This window comes from Apiospora hydei (assembly GCF_038363865.1).
Source record: "Apiospora hydei strain CBS 114990 chromosome Unknown utg000002l_segment0_segment0, whole genome shotgun sequence".
NCBI lineage: Eukaryota > Fungi > Ascomycota > Sordariomycetes > Amphisphaeriales > Apiosporaceae > Apiospora > Apiospora hydei.
This window is the reverse complement of record NW_027117361.1, coordinates 2,314,465-2,335,640: the sequence shown is the minus strand read 5'-3', so window position 1 is coordinate 2,335,640 and position 21,176 is coordinate 2,314,465. Positions and strand designations below refer to the sequence as shown.

The 21,176-nt window shown below is 53.0% G+C and overlaps 3 protein-coding genes across 3 annotated transcripts; 2 read left to right on the top strand and 1 right to left on the bottom strand.

Annotated features, from left to right (window-relative positions):
• Window positions 1-3,139: 3,139 nt before the first annotated feature.
• PG997_000757 (uncharacterized protein) lies at window positions 3,140-4,881 on the top strand (the record flags this gene model as incomplete). The annotated part of the gene is made up of 3 exons (XM_066805072.1): window positions 3,140-3,431; window positions 3,647-4,278; window positions 4,372-4,881. 3 exons carry the CDS (start codon window positions 3,140-3,142, stop codon window positions 4,879-4,881), a joined length of 1,434 nt encoding a protein of 477 aa, XP_066674845.1.
• A 526-nt stretch (window positions 4,882-5,407) lies between these two features.
• Window positions 5,408-6,620, bottom strand: PG997_000756 (NAD dependent epimerase/dehydratase; the record flags this gene model as incomplete). Its single annotated transcript, XM_066805071.1, has 4 exons — window positions 5,408-6,186; window positions 6,252-6,443; window positions 6,508-6,528; window positions 6,599-6,620. 4 exons carry the CDS (start codon window positions 6,618-6,620, stop codon window positions 5,408-5,410), a joined length of 1,014 nt encoding a protein of 337 aa, XP_066674844.1.
• A 9,727-nt stretch (window positions 6,621-16,347) lies between these two features.
• Window positions 16,348-16,593, top strand: PG997_000755 (uncharacterized protein; the record flags this gene model as incomplete). Its single annotated transcript, XM_066805070.1, has 1 exon — window positions 16,348-16,593. The coding sequence occupies one exon, from the start codon at window positions 16,348-16,350 to the stop codon at window positions 16,591-16,593; it is 246 nt and encodes an 81-aa protein (XP_066674843.1).
• Window positions 16,594-21,176: the final 4,583 nt, after the last annotated feature.

Below are 21,176 nucleotides of genomic sequence, written 5' to 3'. Positions count from 1 at the left end.
CTTGGCTGGGCGGCGGGGAGGTGGCGGTCAGTGGGTCGGCAGAAGTCCGAAACGGGCGCAGAGCCTGCCTACAGTAGGATCTGTTGGACAGGAAGAATGCAAGTTCTATCAGATGTGTATATCAAGTGCGCAAGAATGGAAGTTGAAGGTTACCGACGCAGCTCATTGAATAGAGTGCTACGATTATGATGGATGTCTGATAGGTATGATGCGTACCTAATCGATAGCTGGTACCTAGAGATGGGGCGAAATAGGTACCAGGTCCATGGTGGGGTTCAGGTTGCTCCAGGTTATTCAGCATTCAGCTTGCCTTAGGCCCTTCCCTCCACTTGCACTTATTCGATCACGTTCCACTCCAAGGTGTGTCTGGTGGCATTGACGGCATAGGAGGGAGTATAAGAGTCCCGTCTCTTGGCATTTCAATTATGGATCTTCCTCAACAGCTTATTATCTACATACCTCCCTACTTAAGTAGATATGGCAACTGCGCAATAGGTAGGTAGCAATTCCTTTCAAGAGCGGCTTGTTTGGTTTCCTAGCACCCACCAGTACCATCATGGCTGGCTGCTATGGTCATTCATGGAATCTCAAGGAACCGACAAGGCACCCGAATCATTAGTCATCCAGTAAGTAACCGGCATGTATGGCCTTCTTTTACTTGATTATGTACACTTACTATTATACAAAGTAGATTCATCTGTCGAGAAGAGAGAGTAGAGCAGCAACAAAGTGAGTTGTATATGGTATAGGGTATATGGTACTGCCTGATGAGCTCCTGTTTCCGGCCGGTGCTCTACTTTGCCAGAATCCATGATACGCACATACGTAAGTATTTCACATACAAAGATGTAAGGCTGACAGCAGTAGCACATATCCAGATCTTCCTTCAGCCCTCACTGCATGAGGTTGCGCATGATAGATCTGCCGAGATCTCGGGGACTCCTCTCGGAATGCAAGGAACGGAACTATTGTTGCCAGCCGCATACGATACTTGCAACAACGCCGTTACTTGTCGGAGCTTCAGCCCATTGGCAGAAGGTTCCCGGTGTGGACAAGGTGCATGCACAATCATCTCGCATTCGATGCTATTAAGTCTCAAGCGATAGCAGCCCAAATCAAAGGTACCTACTTTGATGCAAGCTTGCTCCGGCATGTAAAGCCAGGCCTCTTATTTCTTTGGTCTGGGGATCTCTGCCTTCTCACCCTTGCACCGCAAGCAGCAGAATCCTCGTTGACTGGCAATAGTTTGTCCAATGGCCATATTAGGGTCGCACTTTACATTGTTATCTGTGATCTACAGAAGATGGTGTCCGTTACTATATGCCAGTTGAATCCTCACATTCCTTCGCGCAAGTCTGACAAGGGCTGCAGCCCACGTGGGATATTGCCGGAAGACAGGTGGGATCAGACACCTATGATCAAAGAACCGACTATCAGTCAAGGCTATCTTCCTAATTTTATACCTACATGGTGCATCTACCACAGAGCTTCTTCAGACATGAAGAAGGCAGGGCCCGCGTTGGCTCGAACGATTTGCGACCGATACCAGTCCATATTCACCGGCTACTTGCACTGATGCAGCCACTTTCATCAAGTCAAGACACGCATTGCAGGATTCATTCAGTTAGGCCATGCAATGTGGAGGATCACTGATACTCATGAGTGTTATCTGGGCTGGCAGGAAGCGTGACTGACTCTTCCAAAGACATACGATTCGCGCACTTCTGCAACTTGGAAACGGCATGTATCTCAGGTGGCACCCGAGACGTGGGGACAAACTCTCTGATCACGATTTAAGGAAGAATCTGTATAGAGTTGAAGCAAACATAGGACCAAATGCGGAGAGGTTCTCCGACACCATATGCTACCATCTAGTTTCACACGAAGCTGAGATACCTGAGAAGTACTACCGCCTCCTGTGATAGCTCGCCTAGCCGATGAAGCCATTGGACAACTGAGGTGTGGTCGCAGATATTCAACTCATCTGGTTCTGGCGGGAACTTCCCAGGCAAGGCAAAAGGGCCATGTTGCAACTGTGACGTGATCGGAAACAGTATTGCTGCCCCTGATCGAACTGCCACTAGCTCCAGCTTTTGGACCAATCGCTGTCCTTGGACACTGGGCCCCTGTGAGAATACCATTGTTATCAACGTATTGTGTTCCTCGGGAGCACCCGGTGGCTCCTAATGGCCCCATGAATGGATAGGACAGTTGCTCTTTGTGGCCAATGAGAACTGGCAATGGTTGGACGCCGCCACGGGTGTCCCTGAGTCTGTCAGCACGGTACCTGCCTCGCCGAGGACTTCAGCTTGCCTTGTGAAAGAAGGGGGCGGCGCAGGTTGCTATCTACGGTGTTTCTCAATGCCCTTGGTCGGTGTGGGGGCGCAGTTGGTCGCGCGACTCGATAGCCTCTACCAATACGCAAGCCGCCTATGCCGCCCCTCGGGGCACCACATGGTATTGTATGCAGCATTGCTGGTTGCTGGAGCGGGGGCGTTGCCCATTATTACTATCCTCTCAGCTCCCCCCTCCCCAACAAGGCCCGCTACGGGTAGCTGCAGGTTCTTCCAGCTTCTATTGGCGATGCTGTGTAACCACCGTCCTCAACGCCATACGAGAAAATGCAATTTTTGTCGGGATCGGGTACACGCAGCCACCGTCCTACGCGGTGAGTCGTGCTTGTCCCTACTGAGAACCACACCAGATCCTGCCTGACTATGCTGATCCTGTCAGGTCGCCTCCCTCCTCGCATTCGGTATAGGAGGCGGGCTGTCGTCAAAGGCATCGCGAAGCTGGGCATGGCAGCCCAACTCTGAAAAAGCAGGGGATGGCCCAGCCCGGGATATATACGTGGCGGCCCCCACGGCAGAGTCCAGGTTCAGAGAGACTAGATCCTTGGATAGACCGATACCGCGGTCGGGTCTCTGGCAGCAGTGTCTTGCCTCGCCTTCACCGCAGCCAAACGGAGAATTTGTTTTCTTCACGACGCTCGTTTCGCACCCTCACCGCCATATAGACCAGCATGCTTTCGTTCTTAAGCTTCTGTCCCCTAATATGACTCTTCTACCCATGTCTCTCCACGTCTCAGATAAATATATACCCCCGAATGAAACAAAACTTCCAGCTCACTGGCGCTGAAATGGATACAGTCGTCGATAACCTACTCAAACGTTCTGGGCCGGGCAGACGATCGATCGCCGGATCCAGGGATACCCAAAGCGCCTACTCATCGAACCCTCACCTATGTATGGCCCAATGCAAGGCAAACTTCATACAAAGTCTACGGCTCCGTGAGGGGGCTGGCTTTGACGAGGCATGCGCAAGTCTGACGGAAGACCAACCGCAAGAATGGTTCTGGAGCCTGTACTGTTGCGACTCGACCAACTGCGGTGTATACATCGAGCGTGAACCACAATCACTTGGACAAAGTCGTGAGTCATGTCGATATTGCTACTGATATGACCCCCATCTAACAATTGAAAAGCATCTGTCGATCTAATAATTAATTTATGTCGAGAGTAAGGTTCCCGCTGTCCTTCGTGGGGGCCTGAGTTTAACCCTTATCTGAATTATAGCATTGGATACGACGATATATACGATCCAGGGCCACCTCAGATTACCTGTGGGAACTCGACGCCGTTCTTAGTCCCACTGGATCTCGGCCCCTTGACGTCGGCAACCAGCAGTACATCCGCATCGGTCCTGGCAGTTTCAACAACCCCAACTACTCTACGGCCCGAGACGGCCACGCCAACGATTACATCGACAACGGCTCAAGTTCCATCCAATGCAAAAGCATCAAAACCGGACAGGCTTAGCTCCGGAGCCAAGGCTGCTATCGGCGTCTGCGCGGCGCTCTCAACCGTCGCTCTGGCCATCGCTCTGCTGTTCATGCGACGCCGCCGGAGAAACATCCGAGGGTACCATAGGACCCCTCCCGCGCCGGCTCAGCATATCCGGACTGACTCCGAGCCTCCACATGCCTCGCCCATGCCCCCGATGACGCCACCCGCATCATCTTCGTCCAAGACCACGCCTTCGACTCCTCCGCCACTCCGGCTAAGTGATCGCAGATACCTTCCTCCTCTCCCTCCAAGACCAACCACAATGTCGACGACGACGCCACCATCTTCTCTTCTAGGAGAATCAACGGCTTCTGAAGGGGAGTGTGATGAACGCGTCCCCTCACATACCAGTGTCATTTCCTCGCGCTCTATCCTGCGCTCCCACCGCCAGCAGACTCATATCCCCACACGAGCGGCGCGCTACCGCCACGAAGTCCAGTATTCGTCTCGGCGCGCCGATTAATAACGGGTCTCATATCCCCGAGACGGCCACGTTACGTCGCAGCACGAGCTCTCACGGGAGTAGCCTCGGCCGCACCGCTCCTCTCTTGCCCTTGGCCCCGGGACACCAAAGGGCTGCCCCGGCGCCCGCCTCCTCAGAACAAGCGACAGCGTCAGTATCGCCACCGCCACCATTATCATACCCAGTGCGACCGGCGCGACCAAACGCCGGGCCAGCGCTCGAGATCCCCGACCTCGTGACGCCCGCCGGTCCACCGCCGACATGGGCCCTACCGCGGCCTCCTGCTTCTTCCTCTTCATCTTCTACCAGCTCTGTGATGTCGCAGACACCGCAACCGCTGCATCGCCTATATCCCCACGTCTCGTTTCCATTGGTCACACCCCCAGCACCGGCCGTCCTGTCGTCAGCTCTCTCCCCTATTCTTTCCGTCTCGCCCCTTTCCTCTACGCGCTCCCCCAGTTCGCCGACGCGATCACCCCTGCAGCCCGGTACGCCTGCAGCATCTACACCACCCCCGCCGCCCCCTGTTACATCGCAGAAGCATGCGGGAATCGCCAGCATAGTGTTTCCTAGCCAATTGCGCGATCTACGCAGCTCGAAAGAGTCGGTCCGGTGCAATACTCATGAGAGTTGGGGCAGCTGGAGCGGCCCAGGGGATGGGAAAATAGATTTCGCAAATAAGAACAGCGGTAGCATAGGCGGCAAAAGATATGAGAGAAATAGCCAAGTCGATAGGCTTTCGGGCGTAGCCATGAAGAAACTAGATCTGGAGAAGCTGGGCGGAAGTTACTAAATACTCTTATGCAAGACGTGGATCTGGCGAAAAAAGCTGCATTGGATTGCTTGTGACAGCTGGCTATCTGTCAATAGGTATATGAGTAAGAGCAGAGCGGCAATCCAAAGTACACGTGGTAAATGTAATAGTATCAGGTATTGTTATGTCAGTTGGCGGGTGGATTAGAGTGCATCGAAAAGCAGCTTTCACAGACGGCATTGATTTGATAGAGTAATCTTTTTTATTCTTTTGATCGGACTTCTCTCTTGCAATAGAGATACTGTTGACAGAACAGCTTAGGTATCTAGTCATTGGCTTCTGCTCCTAAGCACCCACAGCCTGCAGGCTCTTGATCGTGTCAGTGACGCTCTTCTCGAGTGGGATCCATTCGATGCCCAGGACATTCGTCGCCTGCGAGTTGTCGTAGCCGGGGAAGCCGGCCTCGGGGTAGTCGCCGCCCTTGGCGTCCTCGGCCGGCAGCTTGTCCTTGAGCTCGGGGCAGTTCTTGCGGACGGCGGCGACGAGCTCGCGGTTGCTGAACTTGCCGCAGAGGACGAAGAAGCGCTTGCCGCCGGCCTCGGGCTTCTCCATGGCCTGGACGTGGGCGAGGGCGACGTCGCGCACGTCGACCCAGAAGTGGACGCCCGAGGGCGCGATCTCGTCGCGCATCTTGCCCTGCATCACGTCGACGAAGCGCGCGTTGGACGTGTTGATGGCCTGCAGCGAGTTGAGGTGGTGCACCACGGGGCCGAAGACGAGCGGCGGGCAGATGGTGGCGAGGTCAAAGTTGGGCTTCTCGTTCTTGACAAAGTCCCAGCCGGCGCGCTCGGCCAGCGTCTTGGACACGCGGTACGACGTGGCCTTGTTGTCCTTGAGCCCGTCCTCGTAGGTGTTGGGGTTCCAGTCGGCCTCGCTGAAGACCTTCTTGGGGTCCTGGAGACCCGCATCCGACAGGATAGAGGCGAAGGAGCTGGTGATGACGACACGCTTGACGCCGGGCGCGTATTGCTTGATCGCCTTGAGGACGGACGTTGTGCCCAGGATGGCAGGATCCAACAGCTCCGTCTTGGGATCGGTCCAATTGTAATGGAAAGGCGAGGCGGCTGCTTTACGGTTAGTCTCTCACAGGATCTCGCCAGCGAGGAGCGGAAGCGCGGGTATTGCTCACTGTGGATGACGGCCTCGAGACCTGGTGTATTCATGACTTCATCGAAGGCATTTGGTTGTGCGATGTCCGGTACAATCACGATAGATAGCTTCGCTTCTGGGTGAGCAGACCGGATCTTGGACGCCTTGTCCTCCGATCGCACCGTCGTGACAACTTCATGGCCTCTCTGGAGTAGAAGCTCCAAAACATGAGCTGGACGGATGGTTAGCTTAGGCCCTGCTCAGTCGCAAAGCTACGGCCTCGAAAAGGGACCTACCGGCGATGAAGCCAGATCCGCCTATGCGTGAATATTGTCAGTACCGAGTTCTCCTCGACGGCTCCAGTTGAGGGACAATGTGCATTCATACCTGTAAGTAGTACCTTGGACATTATGCTGGTGGGTTATTTGAAGTATGTTGAGAATGGTCCTGTATTCAGCAGATCAATTGTACACAACTGATTCTTCTTTCTTCTCTCAGAGGTCCTATAGCTGCATTTGCTCTTGATATATAATCACTGCCTACTTACGAATAAAACTACACTGCCGAGCTCGACAGCCATTCCTGCAGCTATCTCCTCGGCGTTTATGCCACTTGAATCGCGGGGTTGGAGGCATAACGTCACTGAAGGTCGTCGATGCCCCACTTACGCCTATCGGCGATAGGATGAAAGGTAAGGAGGTAAGCAGCGACAGCGGCGATTCGAAACAAACCACATGAAACATCACATTCCTACATGATGCTTATCGCTTTCTATTCTCGACTACCGCTACAACGACATGTGAAAGGTATCGCCGAATGCTCTCTTCTAAGCTGCACGCCAGAACCCTAGCCCAGCCACTGACGCTGTAGTAATTTATCCGCTTCTTTTTACTACTACGGTCGGATGGACTTTGGCTCCGCGTCGCGCACTCGGACAGAGGCATTAGCGACCCGAAGCAGCCGTTGACTTATCACTACTCAGATGACGAGCAAATTTTGGTTTTGTAGCCGTGGAGAGATGGCTTCGCTCTGGCAACCGCTCCTAGCATAATCCGATGCGAGATCCTCCTTTGCGATCCGTCCATCAGCCGCCATTCACTACGCGACATGGGCTAATATGGGCGAGTAGCAGTGCAGAAGTTTCGCTGTTCTGGCGTTGTACCGCCAAAGTACCTCCCTCGGGTGAGAACATGTCACTTTTCTGTGGCTACTTGACCACTCACGGGGCATTGTGACAGCTCCTTCTCAGCGAAGACCGAGAAGAAGAAAAGAAAAGGCTGAAACCAGACCAGAGAGTACCAGTTGGGCTATTTTGGAACTCGTCAAAATTGTAGGGTTGTATTGCATAAGGGCCTTGCAGGTCGAAGCCAACCCAGTCTGTCAGATTTGACAGACATCCACCCCGTTGAAAGATCTGGTTCGCCGTTCGAGCCACCCTTGCGGCTGCCCAGTCCCGGCAAAGAGATCAGCACGCGGAACAATATGTGCCGGCACCAGGCGCCTTGTTGCACCTAAGAGAGGTATTCATCTCGCGCGACAATACAAGACAACATCGCGATGATATGATTAGCATGGTCTATTCTGTATCCATAATGTACGTGGCATCCGACACCTCGGTACCCAAGAAACCTGAGCCTCGTGGCGGTAGCTGCGACTTGGGCCAAATAAAATCTCACGTCATGCAGATAGATGAGGGCCACCCAGAAGAACAATGTGGAAATCCCACTTAGTCGTTTCATCAATACCTGATACAGCGACAAGCCTTCTTCCCCAAGGTGTCAGACCATATGTTCCTCCGCCAGCTCCGCCTAGTTAGGCTGACGAGAGGGTCCATGGAGATCACGAAGATCCAGGATAACATGACCCCTGCATCTTGCCCAGGGCCAAAGTTTGGAACGCAGGGCAAGGGGTGGACCATGCCCCTTGCTAACTTATACCGCAGTCGTCGAGTGTCGGCGGTGTGAGAATCAAAACCACCTATCATTTCTCGCCCTCAGGAGCAAACTACCCCATTCACCGAGTCGATTCCTAAGCCTCATTCTTCTTGTGAAATGATGATACAATACCTCGGCTCCCAACCCGATTTAATGCAGGGCTACTAGTTGAGACCTCCCCTATACAGGCCAGTACAGCGGGCCACAGCTATTTCCGATCAGCAACCTGCAGCAGGTCTTTGCATGCCTTGGACCAGAGAACAGGGACCAGAGAACAGGGACCAAAGGATCGTGAGTGATGTCCAAAAGATCCAGAAAGCGGAAATTGTCTTCTACTTCCAGGCCAGCGGCCATGATACCCCTCTATGAATGGCCCGAAGCGCGAAAGACTGGGCTCGAGCGGTGAATAGACGACCGAGGAGACTTCCTTCGGAATGTCTGGATCACAGACATCACACTGATTCAACGCTATATCGCATTACAACTATTATAACGACTGGTTATGCATAAGAATGAGTGAAGGCGTTGGCAAGTTGTGACAAGATAAGGGTTGCCTTGGAAGCTGTCGCCTACTCGTTCCACAATCAATCCACCGAATTCCATTGAACATAGATCTCTTAGAATGCCGTCTTGCGTTCGATATGGATCCGGCCAACGCTCAAGGTAACTCTTCTTCGAATGGTAGCAATAAGCTAACCGATACATTCAGGTACTCAGGTCAACAAGTTGCAGCTGCCATGGCCTAGGAGTCATCGCCATGTGCCTAGCATAGATATTCATTATCGCGAACCATCTTAATGCCTTTCTTGGCCCGTCGCTCGGACACTGCACGTCAAGTGTAATTTGATCCCTTAATGCGACAGCACCGCAGGACTCGGCTGCTTATTACGAACATTCGGAGTACACGGCCTTTATTATACCTCCGCAGTTGTGGCCTGATGCGAGCACCCTCCCAAATGTCCAGAGTATACGGCAACTGCAACCAAGGACCAAGGACTGATTAAACGAGTGCAGCCCACGATGACTGTAGAATGCCGCCAAATGGATACGCGTAGATCACCTAGCGCCGGCCACCTGTGTTTGATTATCCAGACTCCTGGAATGGTTACCGGCGAAATCAAAGACCGAACGCTTCAAAAACATCGGGGGCCCATGCAGGACCCGACTGATCAGTGTTAGCAGGTACCACTCAGCTCAGCTCAGACTGCCGCAGGTGCCAAACCTACTCCAATTCACGAACAGATGTTCAATCATGTCTGTGCCAATGCCGCTTTTGGCGTGCTTTTCTCAGGACGGATCTCCACTGCGCAAATACCAGGTGTTCCTTGGCATGGCTAGACCAGTACTGCGTCGTGACCCTCGCCTGTGATAGTTGCTGCAATGGGAGCAGACTGGCGGGTTCAGCAGGACGGGCGGTGCCACCGGGTACGAGAATGCGTCCCTTGGCAGTCTAGTAGCTGCCCCAGCTGGCTCACCAGCGACACTGGGTGGACCTATCCATCGCTGATTCATCTAGCGGAGCGCATGCATCGCTTGTGTCTATTGTGCGTCAACGTCACGAGAAGTCTTACCGCATTACGGTGGCTGTCAGTGATCTCTGTGGGCTTTGGGTAGTTAGATCAGACCAGACGCTGACACCCCTGAAACAACCACCATCGTCTCGTTTCATTGAGTCGAGCTCTTGTTCTTGCTGAGAACAGCGTTTCTGTGGAAACTACCGGCAATTGCAGCTTCAGTTTCCTGATAAGCCAGTCGAGTCAGTCTGCAGCCAAACGCCACGCATAAGGGTGTTTTCAGCGTGTTTGAAATTGCTCCCTTGGAACTAAAACTGCATGGCTGACGCCGTTACGCCGTCTGGGGAACTTCGTAAGCGCCAGCTCGTGTGCATGGCATTGACTTGGGTAATCCCTCATTACAAGCGTCAACCCTTTCATTCCAGGTCATTTAGGGGTTCGAGATGGCCCCCAAGATCACCATTCACTTCCTTAGACGCGGCCATCGTGCCGGCAGTTCCTTGTGGGAAATGCCGGGGATCCGCTGTCTGCTATTTACCAGGCTGTGAACTACCTCGGGTTCGGGCAGATCAGTTTGAAGAGTTTGATGAAGCTAGGAAACCGACAGCGGGCATGACAGCTGATGGCGAGATGTGCGTGCGCACCAGCTCGGCATATGATGGGCTAGACTACTGGTAGACGATCTCGGACTTTTAGAGTTGGTCATCATCTCTTCTCATATCCGGAAGAGAAGCTGCAAACTCAATGGGAACGAAACCCGTTTCTCAGGTGGCGCTGAGGCGCTCCTCCCGACAAGCGGGCGCCAGGAGGAGAAAAAAGACGCCACCACGTTTTGGCACCAAACTATGGCAATGCCAACAACTACGTAGCACATAACGCTTGGCAGGTGAGCGCATCGCCGGTCGGCCTCTTCTTGTCCTTTTCCGGTTATCTCCCCGGGCGTTACGAGCGCTACCAAGTGTAGCTTTCCTTAGGATCTCGTGTCGGTTCCGCCCTCAGGCGGAATTACCCATTTGCAGGATCGCCAGTGTTCTAAGTATACCAATAGTGTTGAAGCTAGTCCGACTCACTAAGTAGGCAAGCAAGTGATTAGACTACGGACTAGGTCTTCTGGTCTTTTCCCTTTCTAGCCAGTGAGGGCGCGGCTAGGAGGGGGGGCGGGGGGATAGGCCGGAGAGAACGGCACCTATTCTTGTCCATCGATCTGCGTCGCGCATGTTGCTTCTTTGATATCAGGTGTTCCTCCTTACCCTGGGGTATGCAGTGGATGCTGTGCGTACCGTCGTTTGAATGATGGGCAGTGCGATTGGACTGCTGCCGCTAGCTAGCAAGATCTGCCCACGGGTCCAAGAGGGAAAACCCGGGGTATGGCGGGATGGTCCTAACTTTCACATAGCTTAAAACAGCACAGATCGCGGGATCAGCACTCCGGGTTGTGCAGCAGGGGACGTCCTTGCTCGGGCCCGGACCCTGAGGGCAGGCCTTGGGAAGAGGGTTGGGATCCCCCTCTGGCATTGGGGGAGACAGATGGATGGAGGTCGATCCGAAAAGCCTCGTTTGTTCGCGGGCTTGTGGAGAAGAAGGTTTCGTTGCCTCGAACACTCGACTCGAGTCATCATCCGGTTTCTATTACTACGTCGACCGTCGTTGTTTCCGCCGTTGCAGGAATGCAATGTAGTTGTCAGCAACCTTATCCCTGCCAACCCTGGATCGCGGATGGGGTTTGCCCACCGGACGTAGGCAGTGGTGCTGTACTGCATACAACCAATCCCCCAGAGAGGAAATGGCTGGGTACCGCTACCGATCGCAATTACTAAGGAACCGGCCTGCTTGCAATGTTGGTAGTGGAGGTGCGGGCAAAAGCGGCTACCACGTCTACTTCTAGCTGGGCGTCCAACCCGTTCCGCCTTCCCGCTCCGGCCAAGTCACGTACGGTGCACCTAGGCCTGTCCCGGGGGTATGCCATGCCTGCTGTCGCGTGTAAGTCTATTTCGTCGAGGCCTGGACTCGTGTCGTATCGTTCACAATTGTCCGGAGGGAAGGAAAACAAGGAATAGTTGCTGGTTCCGACATATCCCAACCCGGCGAGACGTTCGTATCTACTTGATCGTTCGCAAGCAAGCCAGCCGTGACGTAAGTGGGCTCAATACTACGTAGACCCCTATCACGGCCTAACAGTCCCCATCGTGCCCCCGATTGGATCTTTGCTGCTAGCCTGATTGCCCCCGTTAGCATGATAATAGTGGCCGATGACCAAGGGACCAGGGACAGAGACATGGGAATGCTGCCCGTTTCGGCATGGGGTCGATGGGGAAAAGTTTGGTAGCGAATCCATTCATATCCAGATTTGCCCAGATACTGGTTCGAAACTCACGGCACTTGGTACGGAAATGAAATCAGAATGGCTGGCAAGGAAAGAGGAGCTCGACAAGAAGAAGCAGGACTGCTCCCAATCTGGACAGCCATTCCGGAAGTAGTCATCTGCAGCCGACTATTTTGAGGCATATAATTAAACCGATATCGACGACTCCTTGCGCGATCATTCATACACACTGCCGCGACCCTAAAAGGGGTCGGCCCATCAAGACAATTAATTCCCAATACAATCGTTGGCTCGAGTCCTATTGATCGACAGAATAAAACCGCCGTGGTCAAATACACTGGGCATAACCGAAGTATCTCTTGCCAGGCGACATGTCCGCAGGTACGGAGCAGTTCCCTGGGCATCCCATCCCATCCCATCATCTCCATCGAGATTGGTGGGTTACAGCACCAGCGAATTTCAGATGCCAAAGTTTATTTCGCATCCGCTTCGTTCCATCCCATTTCCAAGTCACTCGATGTATTCTCCAGATCCAGAATTCCAGACACGAAAATAGCTTGCGAGTCAAGCATTACACGCGCGTGAACCCTGGGCATCCCCATCCGTCCACCCCCTAGCTTCAGGTTTCGCAGCGAAAGCCGCGTGGTGGTAGGTACTCCCGACCATCCTTCTCTCCCTCTCCCTCCGTCTCCAGTAGTAGGTAGGTACGTCCCCTGCACTGCGCCGTACGCTGGTATCTATCTCTCCATCCATCCATCTATCCCCCTTCTCAGCTTGGCTGGAACGCAGGACGGGCACTGTGCCAGACTGTTAACGGCCCAACCATGGTAACGCTCCCATGTCGTAATCTTAAACCCCATTGAGGCGGCGACGGCAACATCCAACACTTGCTCCTTGATCACATGAGCACCATGGTCATAGTAGTACCCAGTAGAACCGATGTCGCTGGCTGCTGCTGCTGCTGCTGTTGTCCCCCAGACTCCATCAACGTACGGTCCAGCTCATAGATAAGCGACGGTCCCAAGAAGCGTACTTCCATGGAAGAGCAGCTAGCTATCCACGTGTGCCCTGGAGGAGGAGCCCAGAGCCAGAGCGAGCAGGCGGGCAGGCGGGCAGGCGGGCATTGCGGTTCAGGCGGCGTGGTACAGGGTCTATGTAGGGGCCATCTCGCGTACCAAACTCCTTAGTCTGTCAGTAAAATGACAGTATTGATGTATTGATATTGCTATTATATCTCGCCCCAGGAAAATGTTCTATATTTTATCTATATATATAAATCAATATTTTCACAATAACGGCGTCGTGACTATCACGCCGAAGCATGCCCGTGAGACTTTGTACCAGTACTACTGCAGCAGCCAGCAAAAAGGGAGGTAGGTTCGCGGGTGCGGAGCCACGGAATCTGAAATAGATAAAATGCAGGAACAGCAAGTAGTCGTAAGATCGCTTCGAATAATGCGCAGAGAGATCTGCTCTTCCCCTGAGGGCCCAAGTGGGAACCGCGATCCATCACGATCATCAACTCCTCGACGCGCGCACTGAACCGGAGATGGAAATAGCACGCACAATGCTCGACTGAGCAGTGGCAAGGCAAGCATTCCACACAAGCACTCTGGGCAAATACTCTATGCATATTCTTAACTCAAGAGCCAACGGGTTTGGTATCGTCGAGCACATCTCCGTCTTTTGCTTTTTTATTTAGCCCCCGACACGTCAGCCATATTGTGACGTCGTCGTCTTCTTCTGCCCTCTTCCGAACCTGATCGACATGACTCTCGACCAGAACATTCGACGCGTCAACAGCAGAAGCAACGGAAATTGGAGGAGGAAGGAATCTCGTGAAGACAGGCGGCGGCTCCTGAATCAGATAGGGCCGTTTTCCTATAGCATAGACTTCCCACCAACCGGCAGAACAAGAAGAGGATTCGATCCGACCGGGGGCCTTGGTATCTGAGAGCTTCAGCTTCAGGGGGGGGCTAAGGGGGATGCAAGATACATAATGTAATATAGACTTCAGCGGCGTCTTGCGCAAGGCGGCCGGGCGGCTACAGACGCAGGGCCGAAGGGCCGCAGCGTTGGACTACTGCTGCGGCTACATAGCCAAAAGGCCTTCGGGTATAAGCTGAAGGAAGGTTTTTTCAGCATGGCCCAGACAGAAGCCTCGCGATAGTTTATATATGCAGAACACGTGGTGCCATTTCCCTTCGAGTCGTCGTTGGCGCCGCTCTCTCCCGATCCCGATCCCCATCGCGGTGTCTGCTTCGAGCTACTGTCTGATGCAACCGCTTTGGAAGAGTCGAAGCGAATGGACTCTTTGGCAATTCTCGTGCGGCAGGTCTATGATGTCTAAGTCGGGCGGTTCTTTTCGAATCTGGGACCTGCCTCTGCCGCTAAATCTCCTGCGGCTCACGGCCTTAGTTCATGTGAGAAGGCCCCTTGGCCCCCTAGAAGGAAGACAGGAAGACAGAGACAGGGAAAACCTTATATCAGCCTGCTGGCACATTACGTATTCAATTTTCTCTTCAGCCATCCGATTACGTATTCAATAGCCTTCTTTGACTTCTATCAATTCAACCGCCTCGAGTCAACATCTCTCCATGACTTCCACGCTCTGATATCCAGCACTGTTGCGGTAGACCTGAGCCTATCAGCTCGGCTGCAGGCGGGATATTTGCACCTGAGTTGCCCCACTCTTTTCTCATGCGAACCTACTGCGAACTCCTGCAGCCAGGGAGACAAGAAGAAAGAGATGTGACATGATCATCATGAAATCCTATTCGGCACTACTGTACTCACTACAGCCTGCATGATGTATGTAGGTGCGCTGCATGGTAAAGGGGAATTTTTCTTTTTTCTTTGTCTTCTTTTTCTTTCTTCATGACTCCCCCCCCAATGTATCAGAGGCAGTCTGTCAGTAGGTAAGTACTGAACTAGAGTGCCCACACCCACTCACTCCAGTCTGCAGGTGGTGCCTGCATTTTGACTCACCCGCCCAGTGCATTAGCCATTTCGCCAATCTCCCCCAACTCAAACAAGAACCACCACTGATTTAGGTAATGAGACAGGTGGGAAGTATGTATTTATCTGCGTATGTAGTCGAATAGGAGAAAGTAGTACATGGCATCTAAGTATGTATGCCGTTACCTCCCTCGTCCCAAAGCACGGGGATCCGGGTACTTGGGTAAGGGGGAGAGGAACAACAACAAATATTTGAAAAAGATGCCTGCACTATGTACCTACCTATATGTATAATAGCATCTATTATAGGCCGTTGATAGGCCATCATCCAGTCGCAAACAAGCAACGAACCACGCCGCGCCACTGCCACTGTCACTGTCGCTGTCACTGCCAATATAACTGTTACTCACCGTCAAGTGCCCCAAATTCATGCGAACCAGTCGCACGGCGTGGCTTGGGTGTTTGTCAGTGGATACAGAGAAGGAGAAGAAGAAGATCATTGAAAGAAAAAAAAAGAGCGCTTACCTAAACCCCAGAGGTGGTATACTTATTACATCCTAAGATCATTCGTCAAAGGATCAGCATGTGTATTGTGTTGATCCGAATACCGAAAACCGAGAACGAGAGCCTCAGCTTCATGATTTCTCGTCCATCAGCCTCAGGATGCATACATGCGGGCATGCAGGGACAGCGACCGCAACCAGTCGGTCCAGAGGTATGTAGCAGCGAGTGATGCCTTGCAGGCATGTGGTACCAGGAGAGGAAAGTCAGAGACTTGTTTTAGGACGTTCCTCCATATCTTCTTTCCGAATCCTGCCATGATCACCGGTTTCCGATGCATCACACATGTTTCAATTATAGCTATTTCAGACTGGGAATAATGGCTAAAATTACTCAAATCTTTCCGTTTCAACCTGGCCGGTCATCAACCTCCCAGATTTTGGCAAGGGGCGGGGGCGGGCACTTTTCTTGTTGTTGCTGTTGTCATTCCCGTCAATTGGCGGCACAGTTGGCAGGCAGCCCGTCGACCGACACCCATCGTGGGATTTGATCAACATACGATTGCTTGCTTTTTGGGCGAGTTTAACCGCAGTGACATAATTAATGGAGCCCTGTCATTCTTATCTGCTGAGTCGCGAAGCCCTAAGACGAGAGGGGCAACGAACATGCCCCCTCTTTCTTTCTATCTTTTTTTTTTTTTACTTTTCTTTATCTTGCCCGAGTCCCATACCCCTCCATCTAACTGGGGCGGCGTGGCTTACAGTGTGTTATCCTGTTTTCCCCCTCCATTTTACTTGTACTCTTCGCAGAATGGGGAGCCGGGCTTCTTTCCGGCCTCGAATCGGTCGTCGCAACCCTGGGCCGAGCATCAGTTTTCTTGTTTCGCGGGGAACCGATCCGGCCGATATGGGCCAGGCCATGCATGGGTTGTGGGTGCGCGTGGCGCGGAAGACGCAGAAGACGCAGAAGAACTATGCAGAGCAAAGGACCGCCCGCAAGTCCATCATCACCAGTATCATCCTCTTCCGCCCCCTCAATCCTCCACTACTGCTACTTTGGACTAAGGCCTCCTCCTCCTCCTCCTTATCTCCTTCCCCTTCTCCATATCGCGCCCAAGTACCGACGGGGGCGGAGTCGGGCGAACTCCTATAGGATAGGATTGTCACGATGTTCATTTGGGTAGGCCGCATATGCTGCGACGCTGCGACGAGTCGTTGACGAAACTTCACCAGGCCCGGATGCGCCAAGTAACGCGCAGGGCCCGGCGGATAGGCCACCAACGGGAGGTGGAGGGTTAAGGGAGGAAACAAACCATTCCCAAGAGAGCAACCCTTTCGTGGCCGCGCTGCCGCGGATGCGCGCCACTTACTCGCCAGGCGTCCCCCTTCCCAGTAAAAAAGACGACGTGCGTTGGCGTGGGATGTCAGCAAGGAATAGACCGTTACATCGTGAAGCGTGCACGTACGTCAAGTTCTGTCTGTGATGTGCACACAGTAGCAGTCGTTGTCACGAGAGAAGGGCGGAGCCCCAAAGGGGAGAGAGGCCGAGAGCGATCTCGCACTGGTAAGTAGCAGAGTAGGTAGCACAGCAAAAGATCATGGGTAGGTTGTTGTAGTAAGAGAGACGGCATGTGCTGTACGACCGTAGGACAAAAGTCCGGTGACCAAACCCTAACGCGGCCGGCCCTTGCATGCTGCTGTCGCAATGTCGCAATGTCGCATTGTCCTGAGGCTCCGGGCGAGGCGGACGAGACGCCGGCGGCGGCGATGGTAAACAACAATGAGCATGGTGGCGCAAATCAAACAAAACCTCGGGTTGTTTGCTTCTCAAGGCCGTCCAAATCAGGCGACCGACCGCATCGGCGGTGACGAACCCAGGCGACTGGGTTGGAAACAGAGACGTGACTGGACATGGACATGGGCAGCCTCATAATAAGATCCAGGTTGGAAGCGAGTATATGTTTATCCCCTACAGTACACAGGATCTCTCCCCCGCCTATAGTTGACGAGTTTGTGACTGGTCATTCTGTGCAGTGCAATTTGGCAGCACTAGCCTTGCTTCGAGAACAATTCCTGTCATATTGTTGGCCGCAGCCTGCTATAAACGGATGTAACAGGAAATATCCCGGTACCGGATGACATATAGCCAGTTGCTCTTTGATATGCATACACGACGACTTATTGGTGTTGCATCTACTGCCAATGAAATTTACAGTGCTGATCAAGCACAGCAGATCTCGCATGCTACTTGCCGCGGCCGTTCATCTCCATCCAGCCAGCCAGCCAGCCACTCGCCACGTCGTCGCCGTCGTCCCGCGATCGGTGGAGAAGAGCATCCATCGCAAATCTATACTAATAGTATAAGTATATACCTCTACGGTAGTTGCTGTGCCTGCCTGCAAGTACCGACCTGCCTAATTAGACTACTGGCTCGTCCTGGGTTTTAAAGCTTTTATGGGGGAGATGCCTCCATGTACCGCGAGAAAATTCATCATTGTCATCATCCCCTAAACCCCTGTCCCTGAACCCTGAGCTGTCTCAAGTCTTAATTGCGACAGTTATCACGGAGCACCGGCAGGGATCCGGCTCCATAACGAGACCGAGAATCACCATGCTGCTTGCCGCATGCCGATGCGTTTTAGCAGAGCCCTTGGCTTGGCCCCCAGGTCGGCCGCCCACACAGCCAACGCACCAATCGGGAAGGGCCAATGAGAAAGTATAAGCCGATGCCCATATGCCTAGGTAATTAGCAGATCCTTCATGGACCTCGCAGAGACCAGCCCATGGACTGTGCAGTTATGCAAAGCAACAACGCCTGCTTATACGTATACGAGCGGTATACGCCCCGACCGAAAAGTGGCGCTGGTCGGGGCAACATGGCATAATTTTCATCGCGACTCGCAATCTCTCGGCACTCCCTTTGCCTGCGTGGCTGTTCGCTGTTGGCCCCGAGGGCCTGGAAGCAGCAGAGCATACTCTCACGTTCCTGATCCTCGATACTACGTGGAGGCTTAGACGCTACTAAACATATCAACGATCTTATTAACAAGATTGTCAGTCTTGCTGTTGAGTCAAGATCATCGCATGGGCGGGGGCTTTCTTTTTCCAAAATGCTAGCGAGCAAGATAGCAACCCCCACCTAACAACAGCCCTCTCGCTAGTAATTAAGCACACAAGCGACTTCGCTGCCCAGGATAGCCTTGGTAAATTTCTAAGCGACCCTACAAGAATTCCGGAGGTTGTCGATATATGACATCTCGCCGTACGGTAACTGCCCGGCTATCGGCCGCGTTTGCAACTGGTCGGGTGGATGACAGGCTGCCGTCATCAGCAAGTAGTCCATCTAAGCGTGGATACATCATGCGTCGACTAGCTCTGTTGGCCTTCCACGCAGCGACGTTTGCTCGAAGGGCTTTATCGTCGATCGAATGTAGTACATATGCGACCAATCCAAATACTGTATCGTTAGTATTATCCCGACCCCTGACTGGTGCGGACCTCTAAGGTAAGGTACCCGCGTCAGCACGGCCACCCTCGACTGATGATGCCTGACCGGCATCCTTTGGCATTTGCCTCCTTGTTGTCCGCTGAATATTTCTCTTGATGGCATATAACCGTTGCATTTCACCACTGGCGCTTGTATGTACCGTTGCAGTACGGAGAGAGATCCATGAAAGAACATTTGACGAGGAGATTTCCGCATTAGACACCTACCGGAGAAGAACCAGCCGCCGTAAAGTCCGTGTCGTGGGACCAGCACAGCTTGTTGTTACCCTAAGCCCAACGACGATGGCGACGATCCACAATCAGCTGCTTCATGGCAGTAGAGTTTGAAAGGCTACGCGGAGCTTGCCGGGCGTTGTCGAGGATATTGTGACTTTGAATTGATATTCCGGCACAACTAGCCTCAAAGGGCAGCCACGTGAAACTTGGGAAACAACGTAGCCATTACAGACCCTCTTAGTAATAGTGGACATGGCGGATTGTCATGGATGATGGGTATGCTTCCATTCCGCGGCGCGATGGCCGTAAGTTAGTGTGTAGCTTGAACAACAAGGGGGCCACGGGCTTTGCAGCATATTGGAGGTCCTTGTGTCGATGGCATTGCCCGTCCGCTGCGGATGTAGATGATTACAGGGAACAACTCAACCCAACTGAGGCCCCCCTTCGCCGTGTATGTATCCACTGGCGGCAGCGCAGCCTGCAGGACTTGTCGTTAACGGGAGGGCCCTTTTGGACGTTGACCTGAGATCCCTGTTGGAAGCGGGCCTCCTGCCCTGGGCATCGTGGAAAATGGGTGCTGGGAGATTCTGGGCTGGGCTTCAATATCTCTTCCGCTTCAAAGGTGGGAACGACGGAACCAACAACCCATCAGCCGGTGCTTAAAGTTAAGGTACAGTGCTAAGAACGGCAGCTAATAAGCGGATAAGAATGTTAAATTTTCTCTGAATTCTGTACCGGCCGAGATGGGGACTTTCTGCAACAGCCTTGGATGCCCGAGCGATCAGCAACGACATAATGAGACCATGGAGCTTGGCTCACTGGTTAAGATTGAAAGAGCCCCCCCATCTGGATCCTCTCAGGCATTGGCAACCGCAATGCCAGCAGTAATCATGATATGTACTGAAGGGGTATGCAGAAGTGTGCTAACCTTGGAGGGGGAAGTATCAGATTGACCTCGAGAGTTGGCAGGCCCCCTCTGTTCACCTTGTCCAGTCAAAGTATGAATTGGCGGGTGGGTCCTCTGTCACGATTGCACCCTGCAATAATACCGTGCTGCGAGCCGCAATCCCGCAATGACGAACCTGGATTGACAGCCACATTGGTTCCCGCGGCATATTTCAAATGCATTGTCGTGTTGTCGCGAGTAATGTCAGCAGTAGGAATTTGCCTTGACCTGTTACGAAATTGAACTCTCTGCCTACCTCGGCATGTAGTCCGTACACGAGCCGGAATTGCGGCTGGGCATGTCAGGTTGGATATCCGACAGAATCCCGGTTCGAGTCAGGGATTGGCTCCCTTGACAGCGGCATATATCCGCGAACACTTGGTCCGTGAGTTGTCGGCAAAGGAGTGCCGATGGAACGTCGGTCGACAAACGCAGCAGAAGCCCGGCTGCTTGTTAATCGATGAGCCACGGAGAGACGTAGTCATGCTGATGATTTACTCTGCAAAAAAGAGAATCAAGCAACCCACTTGAAGCTGCACAGCAAGCCACACCATCCTCGTGCGGGCGCGCCAACCTTTACCTGGATTGCCACGGTCGGCGAAGTATGCCCAATCTGATCAAGCTCAAGCTACGGCGTTCTCCGTGAGTTGCCAGGGGTCGGCCAAATAGTTAAAGGCAACCCTGCACAGTAGGCACACAAGGTAAGGTGTAGCGGGCCGCGTGCAAGACTCCATCCGCCGAGAAGCCACAAACCGTACTTAGTGGGATGCGTAAGTTCCAATCCCTCCACCGTGTAGAGCCAGGGTAAGGCCAGGGGAGTTGTGCTCAATTATATATGTCAAAATGCTAAGCGTTATTCAAAGATCTGGTTCGTGCGCAGTACACGACAAGGGGGTCGAAACTTTTGCCTGATACCAAGTATCTCCTGGCCGCAGCGTTGCAAACTCTCAGCTTGTGAGGTATGGAAATCATGCCTGGCTAACCCATAGTAGACTTGAATGTGTGCCTAGATCGCCCTGTTTAGTAAATACCGAAGGTTCTTCAACGCAGCGAACTACCCACCCAAT